Raw genomic sequence first — 22807 nt, 5'->3', positions numbered from 1 at the left:
TCTCTGGCACCCAGCAAGCATCCTTGTGGCTCAAGGTTCCAGAGACTGTGCTGGGAGTCAACTGTGGCCCCTCCCCCAACAGGTACACGTTCCTGCCCAAGGGAGTCCTGCAGATCACCGGACTGCGGCAAGAGGACGGTGGCACCTTCCACTGTGTGGCCTCGAACATTGCCAGTGTCCGAGTCAGCCGCGGGGCCAGGCTTACTGTGTCACGTGAGTTCCTTCGGCCCGCCCAGTTCTCCCCAGGCAACCTCCTAACCGCCTCCTGCCACCCAGGGACCCCGCCAGCCAAGTGCATGTGGCCGAAGGTGTTGTAAGCGCAAAGTCGCAAAGTCAGGGAGACACAGATCCTGTCCCCTAGCCTTCTTCCCTGAGGCTGGAGGCTGGCCCTTCGGGGCTGGGAGTGGGAGGGTAGGTGTGAGGTCCTTTGGGTTACCTCGCATCTTCCTGTCCCCAGAAACCTGGTTTATGTCCTGAGTCATGGGTGGGGTAAGGAAGTGGAAAAGTTCCCAGCCGAAGTGAGAAAATGGCTTTTTTTTTTTTTTTTCTTTCCTTTTCCTCCCAGGCTCAGGCTCTGGGGCCTACAAGGAGCCGACCATCCTTGTGGGGCCTGAGAACCTCACCCTGACCGTGCACCAGACCGCGGTGCTGGAGTGTGTCGCCACGGGCAACCCGCGCCCCATTGTGTCCTGGAGCCGCCTGGGTGAGCCCCTGCCCCTCCGCCCGTCCCACCCCCCTGAGAGGGCCGGTCTCATGGTCCCATCACCCAGCTCTGGGGGACTTGGAGGCCTGTTTGTTCTCTGTGGGAGTCATCCCTTCCCTGTAGCCTGGGGAGGAGCTCTGTTTCCCTCCCCTAGCAGGGCCAGGAGAGGTCAGCCTGCTGCGACATTCTCCCTTTCCCTGCGGGGACTGGCTTAGCTCCCTGGGTTACAGGGATCCAGGCCCCATCATCCTTCCCCTCTGGCTCCCAGAGCCTTCTACAGTCCTTAGCACCCAGCTCCTCCCCACCCTCTGTGCCCTGGCCACACCCCCATCTGTGCAACCCCACACTCCCTGGAATTCTCAGCAAGCATCCCACCCTCTCTGCCCACCCGCCCCTCAGTCCTGTCTGCCCCCCAGGTCTCCCAGCCTGAATCTCCAGGCAGCTGAAGGAGAAAGTGAAAAGGGTGCAGATGGGTGTCTAGTGTAAGCAGAGAGGTCACTGGGAGGGGGTGAGGGAGGGAGCCTCTTGCAGGGATGGGGTGGGGTGGTATTCACCAGGAGACTGTGCCACATTGTAACAGCTGAGCAATGGGGGAGGGAGGGGCAGCTCCCGATAATGGAGTAGATTTCACCACTTCAGGGTCTGAATGGGGAGCTGTCTCCTTGTGTTCTGACTGTGCTAATCTGATCCTGGGCTTGGGGGAGGGCCCACATCTCTGGGAGAGGCTGGAAAGAACAGCCTCACCCTTAGGAGGAGCCAGTAGGCACCGCAAGAGCCATCTGGTCCTTCATTTCCCAAAATGTAGTCTGGTCCATGGCAAAGGAAAGACTGGCTCTGTAGGGTAGCTAAGAAGTCTGGGAAACAAAGTTAACCAAGGAAGGCCCTTTCCTGCAAGGATTCACAGAGCCCTTGTATCCGTGGGCATTGTGACTGACCATTCCTGGAGTGGAATAGATGGATATATTCATGCATGGGACTTTTTAAATAAAAGTCAAGGCTGGCTGAGAAATGTTGATCAAGTTCAAAGCCATTCCTGTATGGATTTAATGAAGAAGGGACTTGAAGGCCAACAGTCAGTGAGTCTGGAGATGTAGCTCTTGTCGGTCAAGTGCTTACTTAACCTACGTGAGGCCTCGGATCTAATACACACCACCACATAAACCTGGCGTGGTAGGGCCTGTGTGTAATCCTAGCTGTGGAGGCAAGATCAGAAATTCAAGGCTATCCTTGGCTATCCATTGAGTTCCAGGCTAGTCTGAGCTACATCAAAAATAAATAAATAAGGGCTGGAGAGATGGCTTAGCGGTTAAGCATTTGCCTGTGAAGCCTAAGGACACCAGTTCAAGGCTCATTTCCCCAGGACCCACATTGGGCCAGATGCACAAGGGGGCGCACGCGACTGGAGTTCGTTTGCAGTGGCTGGAGGCCCTGGCGCACCCACTGTCTCTCCCTCTCTCTCTCTCTCCTCTCTCTCTCTCTCTCTCTCTCTTTCTCTGTGTGCCTCTTTCTCTGTCGCTCTCAAATAAATAAAAATAAACAAAAATAAAATTTTTGATGGGGGCTTTCTGGAAGACTAGTGGACAGGTTGGTCCTCCAGAATGTTCTCCTGCTTCCTTGTCCCCCACACCCCTGACCTCACTCTTCCCCCTCCACCTCCTTGGCAGATGGCCGCCCCATCGGGGTGGAAGGCATCCAGGTGCTGGGTACAGGCAACCTTATCATCTCAGATGTGACTGTCCAGCACTCAGGCATCTACGTCTGTGCAGCCAACAGGCCTGGTACCCGGGTGAGGAGGACGGCCCAGGGCCGGCTGGTGGTGCAAGGTATGAAGTGGCCATGCCCTTCCCTCTGCCTAATGTCCTTCTCTCCCTGTGTCCCCGAGTCCAGGGCCTTGTCTCCTCAGCTTCCTGTCCTCCCTAACCCTGTCCTCTGCCACCCACAGTCCCCAGGCCAAGCCAAAAGCAGCAGCTCTTCCCCCAGCAACATGAGTATTTATTTACAAAGGGGCGGGAGGGGGGGTCATTCGCCCATTCGCAGTCCCTGTGCCCCTGCGGGTGTCGGCACACCCTTGCGCTCTGGCTCTGGCAGGGAGGGATCGTTGTCACTTTCTGATCTCAGCGGGCTGTCTCCACAGCTCGTGCACATCCCTCCCCTCCCCCCCAGCCATTTCATTCACACGTGTGGCACTTCCACGCTCACACCTGCCTGCATGGTCCAGCCTGCCTGTCATTTCACACGCGGCAGCCTCCACCTCACGTACGGTGACCTGGGCCCCTCAGCTGTCCCTGGAGCTGGGCCCCGGGTTTTCCCTCTTCAGGGTTCCTTCCTAAGGCGCTGGAGAAAGGACGCAACGTGGGAGTTAGGAACTTGAATGCCATTGTTTTTAGCATGCTGCGTGCTGTCCGTCTGTCCAAGTGAAAATGACTGAGCACTTCATCCTCGGGTGTTAATGGAGTCTGGAGGCCGGGCATTGGTGGAGAGTGGAATTGAGTGGCGTGTGTGTGTGTGTGTGTGTGTGTGTGTGTGTGTGTGTGTGTGTGTGTTTGGGTTTCATCCATCTCCCCCGTCATTACAGCCTTGGAGGTGCAGTCAGGCCTATTAGCACATTTATTTATTTAACAATTTCCTGAACAGCTTGATTGCTTTCGGATACAAATGTCAGTACTTTAAATAAGCCCTTAAACCGGGTGAGGTGGCGCACGCCTTTAATCCCAGCACTCAGGAGGCAGAGGTGGGAGGATCGCAGTGAGTTCGAGGCCACCCTGAGACTACAGAGTGAATTCCAGGTCAGCCTGAGCTAGAGTGAGACCCTACCTCAAAAAAAAAACAATAAATAAATAAATAAGCTCTTAAGATGGAGTCCTCCAGTTGGGGAGAGGTCTCAGTGGGAAAAGTGCTCGCCACACAAGTATGAGGACCTGAGTTCGGATCCCCAGAACCCATGTAAAATGCCAGGTGGGACAGTATGTGCTTGAAATCCAGTACTAGTAAGGCTGAAATAGGGAATTCCTGGAACTAATTGGCTGAGTCGGAGACCCTGTCTCAAACAATAAGGCGGAAGGGCTGGAGAGGTGGCTCAGCGGTGAAGGCGCCTGCCTGTAAAGCCTGACGACCCAAGTTCGATTACCCAGTGCCCATGTAAAGCCAGATGCACAAGCTGGCACATGCGCCTGGAGTTTGTTTACAGTGGCTGGAGGCCCTGGTGTGCCCATTCCGTCAGTCTCTCTGCTTGCAAATAAATAAGTAAATCTTAAAAAAAAAAAAAAAAATGAATCAGGTAGTAGAAGGCAGAAGTAGAAGGATCACTGTGAGTATGAGGCCAGTCTAGGGTTACAAAGTAAGTTCCAGGTCAGCCTGGGCTAGAGTGAGACCCCCCACGTGGGTAGTGAGGAGTGAGCATTAGTCACCTTTAAACCCAATGCTCAGGAGGCAGAAGTAAGAAGATCACCATGAGTTCAAGGTCACCCTGAGATGACATAGTGAGTTCCAGGTCAGCCTGGACTAGAGCAGACCCTACCTGGTTTGCGGGGGAGTGGGAATGAGCTTTAATCCGATGTGGTGGTGCACACCCATCTCTAATCCCAACACTTGGGAGGCAGCGGTACGGGGATCACTGTGAGTTCCAGGCCAGCCTGACACTACAGTGGGAGTTACAGGTCAGACTGGGGTAGAGTGAGACCCTACCTCGAAGAACCAAAAAATAAAAATAAATAACAATAAGGCAGAGACTAATGGAGAATGACCCCCGTGTTACACACATGTATCCATACACGTATAAACATGCATACACATGCAAAAGTAAATAAATAGCTATTTATTTGTTTGTTTGAGAGAGAGAAAGTATATGGTCACGCTAGGGCCTCCTGCCACTGCTGCTGAACTCCAGGTGCGTGTACCACTTGTGCATCTGGCTTTGTGTGGGTTACTGGAGAATCGAACCAGGGGCATCAGGCATTGCAGACGAGCACTTAAACTGTTGAGTCTCCTCTGGCCCCTTGCCTCTTCTCCTTCCTCGACCCTCCCCCCCATGGCTGTCCCTGCCCCCCCCCCAGCTGACCCTTGCCACTCTGCATGCTTTTGTGTGCCCACCCAGCCCCGGCGGAGTTCGTCCAGCACCCGCAGTCCATCTCCAGGCCGGCTGGGACCACAGCCATGTTCACCTGCCAAGCCCAGGGTGAGCCGCCTCCTCATGTCACGTGGCTGAAGAATGGACAGGTGCTGGGGCCAGGAGGCCACGTCAGGCTCAAGAACAACAACAGGTGTGTGTGTGTGTGTGTGTGTGTGTGTGTGTGTGTGTGTGTGTGTGTGTGGCGGGGTGAGCAGATGGTCTCTCCAGCCATGGAAGAGCCAGGAGATGGAAGCGTGGGCATTTAGGTTTGAGTCCCCAACTTGCCACTTGGAGGCTGGGAAGTCTCACTCCACTCCGACCAGGCGCCTGGATCAAGGAGTGATTGGGTTCGTCCTCCTCCCTCATAAACAAGAAGTGTCGCTGATCTCAGGGATGCCCTGAGACGGGCAGGGATCCGAGGTCTTTCTCCTCTGTCCAGCACACTGACCATCTCCGGAGTTGGTCCTGAAGATGAGGCCATCTACCAGTGTGTGGCTGAGAACAGCGCTGGCTCGTCGCAAGCCAGTGCCAGGCTGACTGTACTGTGGGCAGAAGGCTTGCCCGGACCCCCTCGGAATGTACGGGCCGTCTCTGTGTCACCCACGGAGGTCCAGGTGTCCTGGAGTGAGCCCCTGGCCCACACTAAGGAGATCATTGGCTATGTGCTACATATCAGGAAGGCTGCTGGTGAGTGTCCAGATCACAGTGAGGCTCTACCGCCCACCTCCTCCTCGCTCACCGTTACCGACCCTCTCCACCAGGCATGTCCCCACCCAACACCTTCCTTTTCTTTCTGCCCCCTGCACCCTGGCCGCCCTTATTTCACCAGCACGGCCAAGACTCCCCTCCTGTCCCTTAACGCCCCCCCCTACCCTACCCTTTACCTCTCAGACTCCCCCAAGCTTGAATATCAGGAAGCCGTCAGCAAGAGTACCTTACAGCACTTGGTAAAAGACCTGGAGCCCTCCACAGCCTACAGCTTCTATATCAAGGCCTACACCCCAAGGGGGGCTAGCCTAGCCTCAGTCCCCACCCTGGCCAGCACCCTGGGTGAAGGTAAGTCCTGCCTGTGTGTGTGTGTGGGGGGGGGGTGCGGGCAGACTGTCAGGATATATCACTGCAGAACCACCACGTCCAGCTAGCTCTGCAAGTGTGTACAAGACTGCAAGGCTGAGGAGGGACCAGATGAACTGTGGGGGGGGGGCGGGTGGAACGCCGTGGAAAAGTGCCCTTGGAGCCAGGCGTGGTGGCGCACGCCTTTAATCCCAGCACTCGGGAGACAGAGGTGGGAGGATCGCCACGAGTTCGAGGCCACCCTGAGACTACAGAGTGAATTCCAAGTCAGCCTGGGCTAGAGTGAGACCCTACCTCAAAAAAAGAAAGAAAGAAAGAAAGAGAGAGAGAGAGAGAGAGAAAAGTGCCCTCTGAGCAGGTGCGCGGCCTGGGTCAGGTGGAATTGTGCGTCCACCGGTGACGCTCACGATCAGGTCCTCTGCCCGCAGCCCCCGCCGCACCCCCGCTGTCGGTGCGAGTGCTGGGCAGCTCTTCCTTGCAGCTTCTGTGGAAGCCCTGGCCCCGGCTGGTCCAGCACCACGGGGGCTTTAAGCTTTATTACCGCCCAGCCAGCGCTGTCTCCTTCACCGGCCCCATCTTGCTGCCCGGGACTGTCTCCTCCTACAACCTCAGCCAGCTGGGTGAGCAGATGCGCCCAGGGCATGGGGCTGAGCCGGGAGCTCCAGGGTCGGGAGGTGGTATGAGGGCTGGTTGCCCCCCTTCTTGGCCAAGACAGAGCTGCCTGGCAGGGCAACAGTGTTCCTTCCTGCAGACCCCAGTGCTGTGTACGAGGTGAAACTTCTCGCCTACAACCAGCACGGGGATGGCAACGCCACGGTCCGCTTCGTGTCCTTGAGGGGAGCCTCTGAGAGGACAGGTGAGGGGACCCAGAGTTAGGGAGGGAATGGGCTGCAGCCTGGTACACAGGAGGGAGAAATGGGGATGGAGCAAAGTTGGAGGGTGGCCCTTGAGGGCACAGCTCAGACCTGAACTTGAAGCTTAACCACGTAGCCTGCGAGCTGTGGCAGTTACTCGATCTTTCTCAACCCGTTTTTTTCTTTTCTGTGGAGCAAAATTGATCCCTACTTTATGAAGGTTATGACAAGGCTGAAATGGTCCACAAAAAGTACTCTTTAAAGTTTTTTATTTATTTGAGAGAGAGATAGAGAGAGGTAGAGAGAGAATGGGTGCACCAGGGCCTCCAGCCACTGCAAACGAACTCCAGATGCGTGCGCCCCCCTTGTGCATCTGCCTTACGTGGGTCCTGGGGAATTGAACCTGGGTCCTTTGGCTTCGCAGGCAAATGCCTTGACCACTAAGCCATCCCTCCAGCCCCCACAAAAAGTACTTTATCTGGCACGAAAATATGTACTCCGTAACTATTCAAAAGAATGGAAAGGTTGGGCTGGGGCTCCCAGAGGCTAAATCAAAGGGGTTTAGATGAGGGACAAGATAGGAGAGACTTGGGGATGCTTCAGGTGAGGGGAGCCGCAGCCCCAACCTGCCCTACCCCCCCAGCCCTGAGCCCCCCATGTGATTGCCGGAAGGAAGAAGCCATCAACCAAACGTCCACCACAGGCATCGTGATTGGCGTCCACATCGGGGTCACCTGCATCATCTTCTGTGTCCTCTTTCTCCTGTTTGGCCAAAGGGGCAGGTGGGTCCAGGATTCTGGGAAGGAGCTGCTATGGGGTGAGGGAGACAGAACTTGGGGTTCAGCCATTCCTCTGTGTCCCCCATAGGATTCCCTAACGTTTGCCTCATCCCTTAGGGTCCTCTTGTGTAAGGATGTGGAAAACCAGCTCTCCCCTCCTCAGGGTCCCCGGAGCCAGAGGGACCCTGGCGTCCTGGGCCTGAATGGGGTGGGCCGGGGAGACCGGGACCAGCGAGGCCGAGATGAAAAGTGTGTGGACGTCAAGGAACTGGAGCAGCTATTCCCCTCCCCTGGGGTGGCAGGGCTGCCGGGCACCAGACCCACCGTGAGTGCCCACACCTCCAAGCCCTCCTCCTTCAGCCTCTGACCATCTCCCCGACCTTGACCCATCTTGACCACAGGCCAAAGTTGTCTTGGGGCACCCATCTCCTGGCCAGTGTTTTTTCTCCGGGCCCCACATCAGGAAGGGGGAAGCCTAAGAGACCCTATACCCTGGGATGGGATGGCATCTTAAGCCTGACCTCCAGCCCTCACCCTGACTCCTGTGTGCCTGGCGCTTTCCCCGTCAGGATGCCACTGGCCCTAACCTGTGTGAGGAGACCCAGCTCTCCATGGCACCACTTCAAGGCTTCAGCATTGTGGAGGGGAGGATGACAGAATCCAAAACCTCCTGTGCAGACGCCCTGGCTGGCCCACCATCCCATGACGTAGGACTCGGCCTCCTCCTGGAAGGACAGACGGCCCAGCCTGCGGCCCAGGCTTCTCAGCCAGCTTGCTCCAGACAGTAGACAGTTTCCAACGGGCAGTTCCTCATTCTCAGGTCAAAAGAAAGATTTCTCCCATGCTGCGGGATTTGGATGGTCCTGGGGGCTAACGAATGCTTGACTGAAAAACAGGGTTGTCCAGACCCTCAGAGCCAGCAGGTCCCCACAGGAAGGAGCCTCTCCCCCCACCCCTGCCCTGGCTACCACTGTCCCATCGCCACTGCCTGCTGCTGCCCACGTGACTGGGAAATGAACTGAATTTTTCCCTTGGAACTCAAAACTTACAAATCAAAAGGAAAGAAAGAAGATTGAGAGGAAGGTGAATCAGACTCCAAAAATATGTCCCTGTGGTGGCTGGACCCTTGATATTGTCACCCTGCCCTGACCCTGCTTTCTCAGGATGGATTTTTTGCTGTGTTGGCTCTCAGCACCTACCTCAGCCGGAATGAATGTCCTTAGGGGTAATGGGGTGGTAGCCTCAGCACCCCCCCTTTACTCCACAGAGCCCGAATGCACTCCTACCTCAAGACCCTTTATGAACCCCACATAATTGCCCAGAGTTTAAAAAAAAAGTAAAGTTTTTTTTTTGTTTTTTTTTTTAAGCACTTACCCATTTCCAAGTGTGAAGAAACCCATCTACCTCAAGCCTCAAGGCCCACTGTGTGGGCCTGTGTCGTCACTGGACTCTCCTTCAAACCCTCCTCCTTCCCTGGCCTGCCTCACCCCTAGAGAGCAGACTGATGTTAAGTGACCAAGGGGCCCTACAGAGATAGAGATGAAATTGGTCAGAGCGAAAATGTGAAACAAGCCAAAAACCAGAGGAAAAGTTGTTCCTTGAAGTATATATAAATTGTCCCAAACTTATTCCCCTCCCCATATGCCAACTGCATTCCACCTCCTGTGTCTGTCCACCCCTGTTCTGACCCTCTTGGATAACCCACTGGACACTGGGATCCCTGCCTGGACCCGGGGGGGGGGGGATGTCATACCAAGGCCTGCCCCCCCCCACCCCACTCAGACACAGGGCTTGGAGCGGGTCTTTCAGAATGTATTGCGTGTGATGTGTGTGTGTGTGTGTGTGTGTGCGCGCGTGCGTGTGCATGCGTGGCGTGTGGAAGTGGGTACACCCCTGGCAGAGGCAGCCCCAGCCCTGTGTGTGTTGGGAGCCAGGTAACCTGACTCAGCCGCTGGACAGTGGAATGACTGTGTTCTGTCAGCGGAGGTGGTCAGGACTTATTTTTATACGAGGTGTGTTTACTTTTTGTTTCTCTTTTCTGTTCTATTGTTCGTTGAACTACTTAGCTTAAAAAAGAAGAAGAAGAAAGTAAAAAAATAAATAAATAAATAAAATACCAAGGAGACAAATACCTATTTTTGGTTACACTCAGAAACATTTTTTTAAAATAGCAGAAGGAAAACTTTTTTTTTAAATAAATAAATAAGTAAATAAAGATAATTGCATTCCTTAAGAATGAGATTAGAATATAAGGTCCCCTGACCCCAGACCTTCTAGGGACGGCCCACCCTGAACTTTAGTGAATTAGCCGAAGAAGATAGAATTTGTGGTGTTTTAGAGAACTAGAGTCATGTCTGCGTAGACTGGGGAATGGCGGGCTGTCCCTTGTCCCAAGTAGCGGGTGGGTACCAGGCTCCCCTCCACTCGGAGGCAGTGCGCTGTGGATTCTCTCGGGAGCTCCCCTCTCCCTGGGGAAGCCTGGGGGCCTCCTGGGTTTGTCATACTCTGTTCATTTTGACTGAATAAAAGTCCTGTTGCCAAAGTGAACCTTGAGTTTTTGTTTTGGTTTTTTATTGTGTCAGGTCCTGGGTGCTGGCATGGGGAGTGTGCTTGGCAGGAAGGACTTTCCTGAGCCCAGAGCCTGGGACAGTGACAGCCAAGGCCTCTGCACGATGTGAGTCACCTGCCAGGTGCGCACACGTGGACAGGTGATGTGCGCTTGCAACGTCCTGGGGAGGTAGCCATGCCAGTGACAGTCATGTCATCTCCCGTCCCTGTGTGCGGCCTGAAGAAAGGAGAGGGGCTGGCGATGTCATTCAGCCCCTGTGGAGCTTCCTAGCCGTGCACCCAGCGCTGGGTCCGTGCCTCAACCCCGCGGCAGCCGTGACGGTGCACGCCTGCGATGCCAACGCTTGGCGGGGCGGTGAGTCCGAAGGATCCAAAGTTCAAAGTCGTCCTCAGCTATGTAATGAGTTCTAGGCCAGCCTGGGCTATAGACCCTGTTTGTGGGGGACAGAGAGAGTGAAGGAGGGGTGGAGAGGAGAGAGAGAGAGCCAAAAGGAACGGCAGTAGCATATACCTGGAGTCTCCAACATTTGGAAAGCTGAAGGGAAGTGATGGTGAGTTCAAGGCCAGCCAGCCTGGGCTGCATAATGAACTCCTATAAAAGAAACAAATTCTCTCTCTCTCTCTCTCTAAAAAAAAAAAAAAAAAAAAAAAAAACCTACACAAAATGTTAAAAAGAAACAAACAAGAAGCCAGGTGTGGTGGCGCACCCCTTCAATCCCAGCACAGAGGTAGGAGGATTGCCTTGAGTTTGAGGGCACCCTGAGACTATATAGTGAATTCTACCTCGAAAAACAAAACAATGGGGGGGGGGTGAATTACCATGGGATATTTTTTTATAATCATGAAAATGCTAATAAAAAATAAAAAAAAAAAAAAAGAAAAACGAAACAACAAAAAAGTGAATGAAGCCTGTTGAGGTGGTGCACGCCTTTAATCCCAGCCTGAGACTACATAGTGAATTCCAGGTCAGGCTGGGCTAGAGTGAGTTCCTACCCTGCGGGGGGTGGGGGGAGGGAGTTAAGCCATGGTATTTTGTGTCTAGAAGACAGTATTGCAAAGCATTCATTCCCATTCCTTTGGCTCTTAGGTTCTATAAACCACCTCTTCTACCTACATAATAGGAGAAAATTACCTCAAGTTCGAGGCCACCCTGAGACTCCATAGTGAACTCCTGGTCAGCCTGGGCTAGAGTGAGACCCTACCTGGAAAAAACAAGAAAGAAAGGAAGGAAGAAAGAAAGGAAGGAAGGAAGGAAGGAAGGAAGGAAGGAAGGAAGGAAGGAAGGAAGGAGGGAAAGAGAGAGAAAGAAAGAACGTTTAAAACATAGCTTTAGGGCTGGAGAGGTGGCTAAGTGGTTAAGATGCTTGCCTGCAAAACCTAACGACCCAGGCTCAGTTCCCCAGTACCTACATAAAGCCAGATATACAAAGTGGTTCATGGATCTGGAGTTTGTTTGCAGGAGCTAGAGTCCCTGACAAACCCATTCATATTCTCTCTCTCTCCTTGCAAATTTTTGCTTTTATTTATTTATTTTCAGTTTTTTGAAGTAGGGTCTTCCTCTAGCTCGTCCTGACCTGGAATTAACTATGTATTCTCAGGGTGGCCTCGAACTCGCAGATCCTCCTACCTCTCTGCCTTCTGAGTACTAGGATTAAAGGTATGTGCCACAATGCCCGGCTTTCATTGCAAATTTAAAAATAAAAGAGAGCCAGGCATGGTGGCGAACACCTTTAATCCCAGCACTGGAGAGGCAGAGTTAGGAAGATCACTGAGTTCAAGGCCACCCTGAAGACTACATAGTGAATTCCAGGTCAGCCTGAGCTAAAGCGAGACCCTATCTCAAATAAATAAATAAATAAAAATAAAGGTGAAAGCCAGGTGGGGTGGCACACTCTTTTAGTCCCAGCATTCAACTTGGAAGGCTAAGGAAGGAGGATTGCCATGAGTTGGTTGCCAGCTTGGAGGAATATTGTGAATTCCAGGTCAGCCTGGGCTACAATGAGAACTGGCCTCAAAAAGAAAAAGAAAAAGGCGGGGGGAGGGGCGACCTGGAGAGACGGATTAACAGATTAGTAGTTAAGATATTTGCCTGCAAAGCCAAAGGACTCAGGTTCAATTCCCCAGGACCTACCTAAACCAGATGCACAAGGTGGTGGGTGCATGCATCTGAAGTTTGTTTGCAGAGGCACTGATGCACCCATTCTCTATCTGCTTCTTTAGCTCTCTCTTTCTCAAATAAATAAAAAAGTTTTCTTTTTTTTTTTGAGGTAGGGTCTCACTTTGGCCCAGGCTGACCAGGAATTCCCTGTATAGTCTCAGGGTGGTCTCCAACTCATAGCAATCTTCCTACCTCTGCCTTCCGAGAGTGCTGGGATTAAAGGCGTGCGCCACCATGCCTGGTTTTAAATATTTTAAAAAAGAAAAGAAAGTAGAGGATGTGTGTGCAGATGAATGACTGTCCAGAGGAAACAACACCTGAGGTTATCCTGTGGACTCCACACCTGTACTCACACGCACACGCGCTTGTGCAAGTGCACACACACACGAAACCACCTAAAAATACGATAAATACGTGCACGTTACACACTAGTCACAACCGTCGTGATGCCCCGAGCTGAGCTAATGCAAAGCGAGGCAGGCAGGCTCCACTGAGGAAAGCTGGGGAACATGACTCAGTGATTAAGGATGCTTGCTATCAAAGCCTACCAACCCAGGTTCAATCGCCAGCCACCCAAGTAAACTGGATGCGAAAGGGACACGAGCATCTGGTGTTCCTTTGTGATAGCAAAGAGGCCCCTGGCACTCACACATGTGTAAATAAGCAAATAAAGGGAAAAGTAGCAAAAATAAGTGTCTGAGCTGAGTGGCCTGGCTGTAGTGATGATGCCAAGATCACACACAGCCCGGAGGTTTCTAGACAAAGAGCCCTGGCACTCCTGCCCACCCCATGGACCATCTTGGGGGCAAAAATGAGGCAGCAGCCGGGGCTGGGAAGCTGTTGCGACTGTCCGAGGCCCTATAAAGGTGCTTCAAGAAGGCGCCCGCTTCGCTCCCAAGCTGCCCTTGGCACGGCTGTCTCTGCTCTGCTTCTGCTTCGCATCAGCTGGGGCAGTGAGGCTGTGCACTGGAGGCTCTCCCTTCCCACATCCAGTGCTTGATGTGGGCACCTTCCTGAAGTCTGGGCTTACCCGGAGCGTGGTGGCTGAGTTCCAAGGATGGGATCTAGAGAGAGAAAGCCAGGTGGCCAATGTGTCATTATTATTATTATTTTTCTTTTTGGTTTTTCAAGGTAGGGTCGCACTGTGGCCCAGGCTGACCTGGAATTCACTATGGAGGCTCAGGGTGCCCTCGGACTCATGGCGATCCTCCTACCTCTGCCTCCCGAGTGCTGGGATTGTGTCATTATTTCTAACCTGCCCTGGTGACATAGTAGCACTGTTGCTATAATCTATTCATTACAAGCTTGTCGTGAAGGCCAACCACACTTCAGAGAACTCAAAAGAATTAGATGCCACCATGGAAAAAAGGTCAAAGAACGTGTGGACTTGTTTTAAAAACAACCACACACACACACACACACACACACACACACACACACACACACACAGAGGGGGCTGGAGAGATGGATTAGTGGTTAAGGCACTTGATTGCCCGCAATGCCTAACCACCAGGGTTTGATTTCCCAGTACCCATGTAAAGCCAGATGCACAAAGTGGTTCATGCATCTGGGGTTCATTTGTAGCAGCTGGAGGCCCTGGCACACCCACATTCTCTCTCTTTTCTCTCTTTCTCTGCTTACAAGTAAATAATAAATAAAAATTTAAAAATAATAACAAGGGCTGGAGAGATGACTTAGTGCTTAAGGCGCTTGCTTAGTGAAGTTTAACTAAGGACCTAGGTTCGATTCCCCATTACCCATGTAAGCCAAATGCACAAGGTGGAATTCATTCACACTGACTAGAGGTCCTGGTATGCCCATTCCCTCTTTCTCTCTCTGCCTCTTTCTCTCAAATAAATAAGTAAATAAAATGTTTTAAAGCCAGAATCGGTGGCGCATGCCTTTAACCGCAGCACTTGGGAGGCAGAGGTAGGAGGATCGCTGTAAATTCGAGGCCACCCTGAAACTACATAGTGAACTCCAGGTCAGCCTAGGCTAGAGCGAGACTCTACCTCGAAAAAGCAAAGCAAAACAAAAAAGGAGGTGAAAGGGACCCCTGCAACTTGCTGGCCTCCCTGGATCTTCCTTGAGCAGAGGAAGCCTCTGGTCCCAGCCTGCCTGGCAGCTCTGCCGTGGGAACAGAGGCTGTGACAGTGGAGTTTGCTGCCACCTTGTGGAAATAATGAGAATTACAGTCATTGGGCCAGAGGCCTCACCCCATTCATGCTCAGCCCCCTGCAAGAGGTCCCCATGCTCTGTGAGATAAAAATGCAAGGAACTACAAGAAGACTTTCTTGGATGAGGTGCAGCCACAAACTGGAAAAGCAGAAGAAAATATGATCGCGGAAGCACTCTATTAAGGAAAGCTTCAAAAAGGAGTAGAGAAGCCTGGGTGGTGGCGCATGCCTTTTATCCCAGCACTTGGGAGGCAGAGGTAGGAGGATCACCATGAGTTCGAGGCCACCCAGAGACTGCATAGTGAATCCGGGTCAGCCTGGGATAGAGTGAGGAGACCCTACCTCGAAAAACAAAAAAAAAGGGGGGGGGCTGGGAGAAGTATAAAAGGGCATACAAGGCAGATGGCTTAGCAATTAAAGGTGCTAGCTTGACAAGGCTCATGGCCCAAGTTCGATTTCCTAGTGTGTCTGGAGTTGGTTTGCCGTGGCAGGAGGCCCTAGTGGGTCCATACTGCCTCTGTCTGCATCTTGCTCCCTGACTCTTAATAAATAAGGGCTGGAGATGGCTTAGCAGTTAAGGCACTTGCCTGCAAAGCCTAATGACCTGATTTTGATTCCCCAGGACCCATGTAAGCCAGATGCACAAGGGGGTGCACACATCTGGAGCTTCTTTCTAGTGGCTAGAGGTCCTGGCACACCCATTTTCTCTCTGCCTCTCCCTCAAATAAATAAATAAATAAAACTATAATAGTGAAGGGGGGAAACAGGGCTGGGGAGATGGTTCAGTGGTTAAAGGCATTTGCAAAACCTACTGGTCCAGGTTTGGTTACCTAGTACCACATAAAGCCAGGTGCACATGTGTCTGGAGTTTGTTTACAGTGGCAAGAGGCCCTGATGTGTCCATTCTCTCTATTTGTCTCTCTCTCTCTCTAAAATAAATAAATTTTAAAAATATTTTTTAAAAAAACTGGGCTGGATGGGCTGGAGAGATGGCTTAGCAGTTAAGCGCTTGCCTGTGAAGCCTAAGGACCCCAGTTCGAGGCTTGATTCCCCACGACGCATGTTAGCTAGATGCACAAGGGGGCACACATGTCTGGAATTTGTTTGCAGTGACTGGAAGCCTTGGCGTGCCCATTCTCTCTCTCTCTCTCTCTCTCTCTCTCTCTCTCTCTCTGCCTCCTTCTCTCTCTTGTCACTCTCAAATAAATAAATAAAAATAAACAAAAAAATTTAAAAAAAATCTGGGCTGGAGGGATGAGTTAGTGGTTAAGGCATTTGCCTGTCAAGCCAAAGGACCCAGGTTCAATTCCCCAGGATCCAAGTTGGCCAGATGCACAAGGGAACGCACATGTCTGGAGTTCATCTGCAGTGGCTTGAGGCCCTGGAGTGCCCATTCTCTCTCTCTCCCTCTTTCTCTGTCAAATAAATAAATAAACAAAAATAAAATATTTTAAAATATGTATAAAAAAATATGGGCCAGGCATGGTAGCACACACCTTTAATGCCAGCATTTAGGAGGCAGGGGTAGGAGGATTGCGGTGAGTTTGAGGCCAGCCTGGGACTACATAGTGAATTCCAGGTCAGCCTGGGCTAGAATGAAACACAACATTGAAAAACCTAAATAAATAAATAAATATATTTTTTTAAATCTGCTCTTACCTCTATTCACCTTCTAACAACTTCAGGGCAATGACTCTGGGGGACATTGAAACAGACTGAGAAATCTCAAAGCAGCTTAATGTTTTACCCCTCTGAGGCTAAATCCCCTCATCAGTGATAGAATAATAGTGGGACTTAAATGATTGGCTTGTCATGAGGATCAAACAAGGACGTAAAGGGAAAAATCCCTGGCATGTGGTGCAGTGTAAGCACTCAGTAAGTGCTCTGCGCTGTGGGTGCTGGGTGCTGGATGTAGTCCAACAGTCAAGTGCTTGCCTACATGTGTGAGGCCCTGGGTGATCAAACCCCAGCACAGGACAGGAAGCTTTTGGGTTGGAGACTTGGACAACGCTACACATGTGTGACAAGGAACTGCACCCTGTTTTCCCCCCAAGACTTGGAGCAACCGCTGCCTGTTGTCCTAAAGCGCAGCTCAGCAATCACTCAGAGGTCACAGCGCTTTCTCCTGACCTCCCTCCCCCTACCTCCCTACACGACATACGATAAAGGGCCCCGATTGCCTGATTAAAGGAAGCGGATATACAATTAATTTCAACTCGAGACCTAAGCTCTCCTCCTACCTTTCAAAAAGAATTGCACACCCCATTCCAATTTACACACTGAGCCAACATGAAATTTTCCAGTGGGGTTCTGTAGCCTTTGAAGTGACCAGATCAGACTATTGATTTATTTCCAACTAACCTCTCTCTTTGAACCCCAAAGGGTCAAGGTTAACTATATAATAAAACATACTGTGCCCAGCTGCCCTTCTGAAGGTACGGGCAGTCCCCAGACCTTTCTGAACCAGCCAGTGGTGGATCGGATTTCTGATCCCTTCCCAGGTTTCATTTCCTTCATTAGGGTCCATTAAGAAGGGAAAAAGGTGGTGGGGGGGGGACTGACTCATTTCCTCCCTGCGAGATAAATTTTAATTTGCTGAAAACCAACGAAAGCGATCTGAACCTCGTGACTCAGCTGGAAAATCTTGCTGGGAGCCCCAGTGCTGGATCTAGCAGGGAGAGATGGGGGACACTGAGGAGAGAGTCGCCACAAGCTACAGACCCCCGAGTCTGCAGTCTGTATCTCTCATGAAGGGGGACATCCCCAGAGGGGCCCTGGTGATATTGGAGCCAGGACCCCCCATGTCTCTGTGTGTACACAACTTGAACATGTGTAAGTGTATGCATGCGCATGAGTGCATCTGGAACAGTGCGCGGACACAATTGCAGTCAGGTCCACATTGCTGGCAGAAAACACCCGACCAAGAGCAGCTTGAGGGGGAAAAAAAAAAGGGTTACTGTGGCTTACAGACTCGAGGTGAAGCTTCATAATGGCAGGGGGAAAGGGCATGATCAGAAGAAGGTGGACATCACCTCCTGGCCAACAGGAGAGTGTGCTAAACACTGGCAAGAGGAAGCTGGATATAACATTCTTAAGCCCGCCCCCAACAATACACTGCCTCCAGGAGGCTTTAATTCCCGAATTGCCATCAGCTGGGGACCTAGCATTCCGAACACCTAAGTTTATGGGGGACACCTGAATCAAACCACCACATACATATATATGTGTGTGCATATGAGTGCATGGGATTATAAATGTTATAAATGGCCGCATAGCCGGGCATGGTGGCGCACACCTTTAATCTCAGTACTTGGGAGGCAGAGGTAGGAGGATGGCCATGAGTTCAAGGCAACCCTGAGACTACATAGTGAATTCCAGGTCAGCCTGGACTAGAATGAGACTGTACCTTGAAAAAACAAAAAACAACAGGGCGTGGTGGCGCACGCCTTTAATCCCAGCACTTGGGAGGCAGAGGTAGGAGGATCACTGTGAGTTCAAGGCCACACTGAGAGTACATAGTGAATTCCAGGTCAGCGTGAGCTAGAGTGAGACCCTATCTCAAAAAACCAAAACAACAGCAACAACAAAAAACAAGTAACCACATATATGTATGGGAGTGTATGATCACAACTGTGCAAGTATTGCACAGTATATGTGACTGCATGTGTTTAAGTGTGTATATATGTGTATACATGCACGCAAGAAATGTACAAATGCATTTATGTGCACTTAAAAATATTATATGAACATACTGCAAATTGGCCATATCATATCATATCAGCTTATGCTCTTATGTTTCCTTGGCTTCCATTCCACTGAGGGTGTGGGGGGAGTTTTTTTTTGGGGGGGGGTGGAGGAGGAGAGGAAGAAAACGTGCACAGTTGTAGGTTCTAGCTTGCTTTTGCCTTCCTTGTATTACTGGGCACCTAGGCTCTGCAGGAGGCCTCCATTCCTCTCTAGACTGGATGCTTAGACCGATGACTGGTTTTGCTTTATTGTTTCCACCACTACCTTGACAGTGCACTTCTTGCTAACACCAGCCTGGCTCCTGGTGAGTTCCCGCCTGCTAATTCTGCCACGTCCCCTTAAATCCTGGGACACTATTCTTGGAGCTTTAGAAAGAGTTCTCCCTCCAAATAAATCTTCCACTTAAATTTGCTGCTGGGTGTGACACCTCATGCCTGTAATCCAGCACTGGGCCTGGCCAGTGGAGTGGATTTCAGTTCAGCTTAGACTAAAACTATAATGTTAATAAGCAAATAAGCGTTAAGACTTTACTCCTATCCCCTACCTGTCAGATGAAAAGAAATAAATGTCAGAGCAATAAGAAAAAGATGCAGCAGAAATAAGACAGTGAACTCCAAATAAAACACACAGGAACTTTCTGACTTTAAACAGGCAAATAGTAGCCTTGCTCACACAAGGCCTCAAAAAATTGGTTTAAGACTCAGAGTTGTTCCTCTCCACGGAAATCTTTAGTAAAAGGCGAAAGATTTATACGATCTGAAGAGAAACCAGAGTATGCTGGCGGCACCTCTGGTTCAAACCTCGGGCAGCAGGAACTCCTAACTCACTGACGATGACTGGGTGCCTCGGGACTGTTCCGCCTCAAGAACATCCATATCGTGTTACAAACAACGCTTCATCTTCACAAACTGTTGGGAGAAGTGAATTGTTCAATTTGCCCTCATGCACCGCTTCCGGGCGCAGTGCGCGGTGGGTATGCAAATAAGCTCGGCCTTGCGGCCGCCTGGGCGCATGCGCGCGGTGCCTCTGCGCCGCAGCCCGCGGCGGCCGGGAGCTGGCTCGGGGCGCCCGGAGGTCCGAGCTCTTCCCTGCTTCCTGTTCGTTTGTTTTGGTTTATCGAGTGTTTGTTTTGGTTTTTCGAGGTGTGGTTTCACTCTAGCTCAGGCTGACCTGGAATTCACTGTGGAGTCTCAGGGTGGCCTCGAACTCACGGTGGTGATCCTCCTACCTCAGCCTCCCGAGTGCTGGGATTAAAGGCGTGCGCCACCTTAAAAAAAAAAAAAAAAAAAGTCCATGGGGCTGAAGGGATGGCTTAGCAGTTAAGACATTTGCCAGCAAAGACTAAGGACCCAGGTTCGATCCCCCAGGACTCACATTAGCCAACTGCACAAGGGGGTGCATGCCTCTGGAGTTTGTATGCCGTGCCTGGAGGCCCTGGCGCACCATTCTCTCTCCCTCTTTCTCTGTCAAATAAAAAGTAAATAATAAAAAAAAGACCACGATTGGTCCTTTCTCTGCTCATCTTTTGGTGTTTCTTTTTTCAATTTTTTAAAAAACTTTGTTTATTTATTTATTTATTTGAGAGAGAATGAATGGGTGTGCCAGGGCCTGTACCCACTGCAAACAAACTCTGGGTGCATGAGCTACTTTGTGCATCTGACATACGTGAGTTTTAGGGAGTCGAACCAGGGTCTTCACAGGCAAGTGCCTTAAGGGCTAAGCCATCACTCTAGCCCTTTTTTTTGAGGGGGGTGGGAGTTTCGAAGTAGGTTATATATGTTTTTGTTTTCTGACGTAGGGTCTCACTCTGGTCCAGGCTGACCTGGAATTCACTATGTAGTTTCAGGTTGGCCTTGAACTCTCAGTAATGCTCCAACCTTTTTTTTTTTTTTTTTTTTAACTGCAGTTAATTTAAAAAGGAAGCAGCAATCAGGGTGTAGTGGCATGTGCCTTTAATCCCAGCACTTGGGAGGTAGAGGTAGGAGGACCATCACCATTAATTCAAGGCCAGCCTGAGACTACATAGTGAATTCCAGGTCAGCCTGGACCAGAGTGAGACCCTACCTCGAAAAACCAAAAAGAAAAAAAAAAAGCAAAAGGAAGCAGCAAATAACTACTGGACAACAAATTCAGGACAGTGGTTCCTCTGTTTAGTGGGAGCGAGAAGTGTGGCCGGGAGGGCTGGGTGTTGCTCAGTTTTCTTTTCTCTATCTGAGTGTCAGACGCAAGAGTCTTGTGATTGTACTTGTCAACGTTGCATTGCGGCTTACCACTGTAGAATACTATGCGTCTTTGCTGGTTAAGAACTCCTAGCAGCATCCAGCTTGAAATTGAAATTTGCTACAGTTTCCTACCCTTCTTGCTGTCTCCACACCCTGAACATTAAAAAAAAAAAAAAGTGTGGTTTTTGATCTCCTACCAGCCTATTGGGACTTTTGCTATGAAAGGAACTCAGCTCTTGCTTTGCCTTTTAAGAATAAAAGGTTGTTGGGCTGGAGAGATGGTTTAGCAGTTAAGCGCTTGCCTGTGAAGCCTAAGGACCCTGGTTCAAGGCTCGGTTCCCCAGGACCCACGTTAGCCAGATGCACAAGGGGGCGCATGCGTCTGGAGTTCGTTTGCAATGGCTAGAGGCCCTGGCGTGCCATTCTCTCTGTCTACCTGCCTATTTCTGTATCTCTCTCTCTCTCAAGTAAATAAATAAAAATAAAATATTTTTTTAAAAAAAGAATAAAAGGTTGGACTGCTGGAACTGAGCTGAAAACCTCCTCCTTGTAGACCAGCTGACAGAAAGCTGGAAAAAGCCATGATGTGTGCAGTTCAATGGGAGAGAGAGAAATCACCAGTGAAGATAACCAACAGTGGACACTGCAAGCTTAAATGAGCCAATGGGTGCAACAGTGGCACGTCTGCTATGGGGAAAATAACAGCCCTCTAATTTGATTGGAGGCCCACTCCATGGGAGGCAATACATCCCCTATACTGAAAACCTACAACAGGGGTAGTCATGAGCCCTAGGGGGTGTAATGTCTGCTGCTGTCTGGCTAAAAGTATAAACTAGGCTCACCAATCTGCCCAGTAAGCACTTCTCTTAATGTTCATACCCATATATTAATGCTACTCTCACTTTTGGCTAGAGAACCTTCTCTTTTCAGATGGCAGTGACCTTGGGATCACTCAGGAGGCACCATGGTGCTGAGAAGAAGTGACAGAGGGGTGCTTAGCACTGAAATATCCCTCTCACAACTTCCAAGGCTTAGGGTCCATTGCGGAAGAGGTGGCAGAAAGAATGGAAGAGCCAAAGGAAGGGTAGGACTCCTTACAACGTGCTCCTCCAGACACAAAATGGCCTGGATATCCATGACCTCACAGTGCCTGACACTACCTACACAAGACCATCTTAATAGGAAGGAAAGATGATGACATCAAAATAAAAGAGAGACTGACTGAGAGGGGGAGGGGATATGATGGAGAATGGAGTTTCAAAGGGGAAGGTGGGGGGAGGAAGGGAATTACCATGGGATACTGTTTATAATTATGGAAGTCTTCAATAAAAAATTATTAAAAAAAAAAAAAAGAATAAGGGGTTGGTGAGATAGCTTAGCGGTTAAGGCGTTTCCCCACAAAGCCAAAGGATCCTGGTCCAATTCCCCAGGACCCACGTTAGCCAGATGCACAAGGGGGCACACGCATCTGGAGTTTGTTGGCATTGGCTGGAGGCCCTGGCGCGCCCATTCTCTCTTTTTCTCAAATATGTAAAATACAATTTTTAAAAAATAGAAAAGAAAAATAGGTCTCTCTGTGTAGTACACGCTTCCCTCGAACACCTGTTCCTTGTGTTTCAGCCTCCTGAATGCTGCGGTCACTGCCATGAGCTTGTGTTTCCCACTTCCTCCCAGAACCTAATACAAACACTGAGAGTTCCCGGTCAGCATGGGCAAGAGTGAGATCCTGCCTTGAAAAAACAAAATAGACAAAAATTAAGATATAAAACACCAGCCGGGCATGGTGGCTCATGTCTTTCTTTAATCCCTGTACTCGGGAGGCAGATTTAGGAAGATCGCAGTGAGTTTGAGGCCACCCTGAGACGCCATAGTTAATTCCAGGTCAGCCTGGGCCACAGTGAAACCCTACCTGGACAAACCAAAAAAAAAAAAAGTCCTTACGGTAAAATAGTTACACTACATTAACAGTTTTACAGTGAAAATGTTCCATCCCACCGTTTTGTTTTCTTTTGGTTTTTTGAAGAAGGGTCTCACTCTAGCCCAGGCTGACCTGGAATTCACTATGTAGTCTCAGGGTGGCCTCGAACTCACGGCGATCCTCCTACCTTAGGGAGATGATTCAGGGCTTAAAGCCTGCCAGTTGGGTTGGACTCACAAGCCACCCATGTAAAGCTAGAAGCAGCAAAGCGGGGCACGCATCTGGCCTTTGTTTGCGGTGGCAAGCGACCTTGGTGCCCCGCCCCACACGAGTAGAGAGATAAATTTATATATGTATGTATGTACGCATATATAGATGCTGTTTGAGCCTGGTGAGGCTCATAACTCTATAACAATATAACCTATTATCCCAGTAATCAGGAAGCTGAGGCAGGAGGATCTTTATGAGTTCAAGCCAGCCTGGGTGAGATCATGTCTCA

The 22807-nt window shown here is 50.6% G+C and overlaps 1 protein-coding gene and 1 non-coding gene across 2 annotated transcripts in view; one reads left to right on the top strand and one right to left on the bottom strand.

The window, feature by feature from the left end:
• Igdcc3 (immunoglobulin superfamily DCC subclass member 3) overlaps nt 1-10065 on the top strand; it is a 60550-nt gene extending 50485 nt beyond the window's left edge. The window contains exons 4-14 of the mRNA XM_045160609.1: nt 83-213; nt 566-703; nt 2368-2526; nt 4797-4962; nt 5251-5498; nt 5703-5867; nt 6314-6505; nt 6637-6741; nt 7383-7521; nt 7636-7843; nt 8088-10065. Coding sequence (XP_045016544.1) covers nt 83-213; nt 566-703; nt 2368-2526; nt 4797-4962; nt 5251-5498; nt 5703-5867; nt 6314-6505; nt 6637-6741; nt 7383-7521; nt 7636-7843; nt 8088-8306 — 1870 coding nt within the window. The 3' untranslated portion in view covers nt 8307-10065. The remainder of the gene's footprint in view (nt 1-82; nt 214-565; nt 704-2367; nt 2527-4796; nt 4963-5250; nt 5499-5702; nt 5868-6313; nt 6506-6636; nt 6742-7382; nt 7522-7635; nt 7844-8087) is intronic.
• An 8763-nt stretch (nt 10066-18828) lies between these two features.
• Nucleotides 18829-18944, bottom strand: LOC123464144. Its single transcript, XR_006639386.1, has one exon. It is a non-coding gene; the product is annotated as a U5 spliceosomal RNA (small nuclear RNA).
• Nucleotides 18945-22807: the final 3863 nt, after the last annotated feature.

The sequence above is a fragment of the Jaculus jaculus genome, chromosome 10 (genome assembly GCF_020740685.1).
Source record: "Jaculus jaculus isolate mJacJac1 chromosome 10, mJacJac1.mat.Y.cur, whole genome shotgun sequence".
Taxonomy (NCBI): domain Eukaryota; kingdom Metazoa; phylum Chordata; class Mammalia; order Rodentia; family Dipodidae; genus Jaculus; species Jaculus jaculus.
The sequence above is the reverse complement of the archived record's forward strand: the minus strand, read 5'-3'. Positions and strand labels throughout refer to the sequence as shown.